Here is a 6,000-nt window from a genome sequence, read left to right as displayed (position 1 = left end):
AGGTGTTAAGTCTTACAAACACTTGAGACAAAGTATTAAATAAAATGTTCAAAAAGGCTAAAATACAGCTTTTGTTAAAATATTTAAAATATACAGATATCAAATAAATGGGTTATTATTGCATCTAAATATAAGTTGATGTGTACATTATGAAACTAGTGCAGAGGCATTGTGACTACACTAAGGGCCATTACAGAGTCAACGCGAACAAGCAACGCGAGCGACGCGCTCCCTTTCATAGTCTGAACAGCGGATGCAAGTAGACGCAAGCGTCACGGACGATGCGTGAAATGCAATACACCGCCCACGCAACAGGGGGCAGCAGAGTGCTCCACGGTGCTCGGTCGGCAGAGCCAGACCCTCCCGGAGAGTGGCTCTCGTCAGGGAGCAGCTGGCTGGCTGACTTCTTTTTATCAGATGCTGGCTTGTTTCCCCACCAGTACAGTGTACTACGATTGGGTAGCACTGACCAATACATTTAGCAGGTTTAGCAGGTTTTAAAAATATATAAATACATGTGGGTCCCTCTCCTGCTGTAGGCTATTTCAGCCTCTTGAGGAGGGCACACAGCATAGACACACACACAGAACGTTGATACATACCGAAAAATGTGACTCAGTAGTCCTATGTTTGATGAATTTGCTCTGCTAAGTTGATTCAATATTTTTTGATAATGTACGTATAATGTACGTATCCTATATTTAAATATAGGGAACTACTACAATACGTGCAGTGTCGCCCCCACCGACAACGCGTAGTACTGTGCGCACCGGCGCGTCGTGTGTCAAAAACTAGGACGACACATTTGGCTACGCATCCACGCATAATGGTGGCCGAAGCGTAGCGATGCGTAGCCTTGCGGACACGTATGCGTACCGATGCGTTGACTCTGTAACGGCCCTAAAAAGACAAAACGACAACTGTAGGTACAGTCCAAGTGTTTTCAGCTATGTGCATTTGGGACATGACCATTGATTTCTATTGAAGCGGGGCTGCAGTCATTCCCAATAGCTTGTGTCCGTACAGTGAGGTGGCAGGTGATGTGTCTGAACTCAGCCGCAAAAAGGCCAAACAGGCCGAAGAACAACATGACCAAGGCCCATTCACACACAGCAGCCCCAGAGGGAAAGCCTGTCTCGGTGAGAACGGTCACTGAAGGAGGGGAGAGCAGTCAAGGAGAGCAACGATAAATAAATGCACATCAAGTTAAATCAAATAGTCCCAATTATTTTCCCTTGCAGGTTTGTTGACAAAATATATACATCTAGGGCTGGGCGATATGAAATAAATGAACTATCACGATATTCTTGAACAAAAACCTCAATGTCAATATTGCGACAGTGATGTAGGGTTCACAACTAGTGCTTTAACTAAATATTTTCACAGTTAGATTTTAGATTAATAATCTAACAAACAAAAGTGTGGATATAATGACTTAGTGGTTCAGAACAGCTAGAACAGTCTGGTAAATTCACATTTACATCACTTTACTGTAATGCAGCCTTTGGAACCAGGAAAAGACAATACTTACCATATAACGACATTAGATCACGATATTAATATATCAATATATTGCCCAGCCCTACTTGGGTGAGTGTTACTTTTATGTGACCAATGAGATGTAATATTTTGTGTTTTTATTCTCAGCCCGAATTAGTTGACTTTACTAGACATTTGTGTGGAAACCCGTTTTTAGCCTTAAACCGTCTTAAGTTTTTACACAAGGTGAAATTTAACAGGTCAAGTTGTATTAACAAGGAGCGGTAAGTTGATGCAGTAGACAAATCAAGTTTACATTAGAAGTCATTACTTAAAAATCATTACTAAACAAATATTTTTTTCTGGAGTCATGTTAAAGTTTTAGTGCGGAACATTTTTATATTAATGACCGTCCGTTACATTCAAGCCATTGCCAAATGAGATGATACAAAGCTAATTAAGACTATCAGCTCCACACAACTCTCTCTGTAGTTATCAGTATGGTTATGTTTGAAACTGGTGTCGTCCGGCGACTTTTGCGAGCAGAAAATCAAGTGAAGATAATGACCTCTTCTGAAGATTCATCATGTTTTTTTTTTAATCCTCCGTGTCCTCCTTGGCACTACTACTTTGGCAACTAAAGAAATAATTATTTAATATAAATATTGTTTTTCCTTGATGATGGTATGGTTTTTAGAACATTGTATTCAGTACATATGTTCCATAAAAAACTTACACTTTAATTAGGACTGAAACTGTTCAGAACGTATTTGTTTTCCCATGAGCCTTTACAATCTCTTCAGCACAAAACAGTTCCCACCCAGAAACTTAACATCCTTAGTTATCTCTGTGCACTGCATACTTAAGCTGATTATTACAAACAACTAATGTGGTTTAGTAATGAATATGGTTTTTAACAAAACATGAACGAATAAGTAGTGACCACTAAAAAGTTGAATTACAACTAAATCTGGGTTTACAGTGTGTAGTTTACTGTTCTGTAGATGCAAACAATGTGAGACTTTGGAGAGATGTCAGAGAGAGAGAGAAGGGAGGGGGGGTGGTTGGCTCAAGAGCACCTTGGCAGTGCCCAGGAGGTGAACTGGCATCTCTCCAGCCACCAGTCCACACTCCGTACTTTGGTCTGTACGTGGATGTCAACTAGCGATACTCTGGTTCCCAACCTTGTTCCCTATGGACTGAGCTACTGCCAAAGACTTTAACACTTAACTACATGTGCATTCATTTTTAAATTGTAAAAAAAGACATCCCTTGCATTCATAATAATTCTGTATATTCTTCACATGGACACAAGTATCACTTAAGCTTGGATTTTCATATTTTACCGAATATGTCTTAATGCAAACAGATAGGAAGGATACTAACGATGAGAAGGATGGTGCAGAGGGTGCAGCAGGTGGCCCTGGCAGGACCGACCCAGCATCGGTCCTGAGACAGCGGAGCTCTGTAGGTTAGAAACAGCTGGACCCAGAAGTAGGCCAGGCCAAGGAAGAAAGACAGGAACGCTCCCAGAAGGTGAATACTCTCTAAAACTGATTGCTAAATGGTAAAGGCAGATGAAGAAAGGATTTTAGTGAGCATAGAGTCATTATAATGTGTTAGATGAAAACAAATAGCTCTTTTATTATTATTATATTACTATGTATTTTTTTTCTTTTTGTGGGCTGTTACCTGGAAGTTGCCAACGATGGAGATTCCTACAGAGGAGATGGATCCCAAAACAATGCTGGCTGTGTTGGCCTTTCCGTGGTTACCAAATTCCCTAACATGCTGGAAACTGATCAGCACAATACACAGGGCTAAGACACACAGAGAGAGAGAGAGAGAGAGAGAGAGAGGGCAGAAGAAGTCCAGAAGTTACTTGAAAAGTATTAATGAAAAGGAAAATTGAAAGAAAAACAGTGCCAACTTGAAATTGTACTGGTCCATTTGTTTTCATTAAAAGCAATCAATTCTAAATATGTCAATACAAAATAAAATGTTCAAGATTTCAAGAGCAGGTCCACCAAGAGTAGAACATGTGATAGACAGAACTTGAGTAAATAAGGACTCCTACTCTCCAAGAATGGCATAAATATATCTGTCATTACCTAAAAAGGAGCAGATGTTGCAGATCTGGGAGAAGAAACAGCTCTGAGGGATGTAAGAGCCACACTGACTAACGGGAGGATGAGAAAATATAAGCATTATCATTCAACGTGAACTTGTTCACATCCATGTTTTGCTCAACATTTTGCTGCATCACTTTAACTACTTTATTTATTCATCATCTCTGAGTGCAATCATACCAACCTGATGTAAGGGACTCCTTCTGTGAGGTTGACTGATCCATTTGTTACAGCTACAGCAAATCTAATGGGACAAAAACAACCGTAATGTGTTGTAATGAATGAGAGAAGAAATATTCCATGAAGTGCGTGTATAGGATAACAACCCTTTGTCATATTTATATTTTTAGTGCAGTGCCCGTTGAAAATGTGACTGTTTGGTCTCCGACAAGTCTGTCAGGTTGATTTTAGGTTTGGTCTGTCTTTGTCTTTCTCTTGGTGGGGTTGTTTTTCTATGATTATTTGTAAGATAGAGAATATGATTGTTTCATGTTATAACTGGAAATGTACAAATAAAGTGTTTAAAAAAAAAAAAAAAAAAAGAAAATGTGCCTGTTTGGAACGGGCAATTGCCTGACCTGTGGTATTGCTGCTTGTAGAATTCTTCAAAACCAAATTGTACCCTAAAATGACTTACAGAAGTCATATGCAACTCCACTGTATAGCCTACTACTGACTTACAGTGTAGGCTACTTCTACAGTAGCATCAGAGGAAGACATTACTTAAACCGGGCAGACACATGAGTTTTCATCAAACTCACCCTGGATCGGATTAATTAAGACTACTGCTAACTTATGTACAACATTAATATCATTACCGTGTACACACACACACACACACACACACACACACAATCCGGTTCTGGTGGTTGATTAATGCAGATAGGTGCTGATTAGCTCTCATAACAGGCCGGACGGGTAGCGCACTGCCATGAGTCCATGAGGCTAATGTCTGATTACTCCACATTTTCATTGTGATATTTTGTGATTACATTCTGAATCTGCCCGTCCTCTGTCAGGTACATACAGTAGCACAATGTCTTCCTCTGATGTAGAAGTAGCCTACACTGTAAGTCAGTAGTATAGGCTATACAGTGGAGTTGCATATTAAGTGGTTTGGGGTCCTTCTGTAATTCATTTTGGGGTACAATTTGGTTTTGAAGAAATCTACAAGCAGCATTACCACAGGTCAGGCAATCTCACCTGTTCCAAACAGGCACATTTTCAACAGGCACTGCACTGGTTTAATACAATAGCAGGAAAAGATAGAAGATAATTATGATGAAATAGCGAAACTCTAAGTGTCATAAAGGAGAAAGCTTAATACTCACACAGTCCAAATGCCCACAGTGCCAAAGACTGCCAGGCAGATGGGGAGCAGTGCCCACAGCCACATGTTAGTCCAGCTGCTGCCTGGTTCATATGGAGGGAAACATACACCACCACCACCACCTCCTCCTCCTCCTCCTCCTCTCCCTCACAAAACAAAGGTCATAGGTAAAGTTAAAACACCGAACCACCAACTGAAAGTCATAGTGTAAAAGTAGAATGTAACATTAAGTTAACAGAGTGAGAGAGGAGACATGTGTACCCACCGGTTGACATGCAGATCTCTAATAAATCTTAGTAGCTCATGCCATCTTTCTCATTACCGTAAGCACACTAACAGATGATGTAAGCTTGGACACTGCTGCACTCTTCTGTCCTGATGGTACACACACGCAAGTCAACTTTGTGTCCGCAACGTACCATCAATACCAGTGGTTGTGTATGTGGTTACTGCAGGAGGAAGGGTGTACTTTGAGAGGGTGAACAAAGCAAAACAAATATTTGAAAAAGTTGAGATTTCAATTATAAAGTGGTCCACTACCCTGTAAGGTACGGTAACATGACTGTTTCAAGGGAAGAGCTGGGCTGGACTTTGAGCTGTTTTTTCTTTTTTAGATTTACAACCTCTTGCACAACTTTCCTCCCAACTCTAACATGGGTTTCCTCTCCTCGACGGTTTACCTTTTCCTTTCCGTTTGCTGAAAGCAAACCACAAAGTCTAAACACTCTAAAAAAGGTTCAGGAAGTTCCTAACGGTTTAAATAGTACCGGGTGAAACACATGCCATATTAAGGTCTTGGTGTCAAGGGACGGTCATCATAATAGTGAAGTTATAAAGTGGTGGATTAGAAATTCACTTCACAAGTATTTATTTATTTTTTTAAGATAATTTTTTGGGCTTTTCCGCCTTTAATCGATAGGAGAGCTAGGTGAGAAAAGGAGAGAGAGGGGGAAGACACGCAGGTAATCATCACAGGTCGGACTCGAACCCCGGACCTCTGCATCGAGGCATAAGCCTCTCAGTATATGTGCACCTGCTCTACCCACTGAACCAACCCGGCCA

At 40.6% G+C, this 6,000-nt stretch overlaps 1 protein-coding gene across 1 annotated transcript; it reads right to left on the bottom strand.

Annotated features, from left to right (window-relative positions):
- Positions 1 to 812: 812 nt before the first annotated feature.
- Positions 813 to 5,004, bottom strand: tmem150b (transmembrane protein 150B). The gene is made up of 6 exons (XM_028600711.1): positions 4,940 to 5,004; positions 3,793 to 3,852; positions 3,591 to 3,658; positions 3,172 to 3,299; positions 2,862 to 3,039; positions 813 to 1,152 (listed from the first exon to the last, which is right to left on the bottom strand). The coding sequence occupies exons 1-6, from the start codon at positions 5,002 to 5,004 to the stop codon at positions 944 to 946; spliced, it is 708 nt and encodes a 235-aa protein (XP_028456512.1). The 3' UTR covers positions 813 to 943.
- Positions 5,005 to 6,000: the final 996 nt, after the last annotated feature.

This window comes from Perca flavescens, chromosome 15 (assembly GCF_004354835.1).
Source record: "Perca flavescens isolate YP-PL-M2 chromosome 15, PFLA_1.0, whole genome shotgun sequence".
Taxonomy (NCBI): Eukaryota; Metazoa; Chordata; class Actinopteri; order Perciformes; family Percidae; genus Perca; species Perca flavescens.
This window is presented reverse-complemented; position numbering and strand designations above follow the sequence as displayed.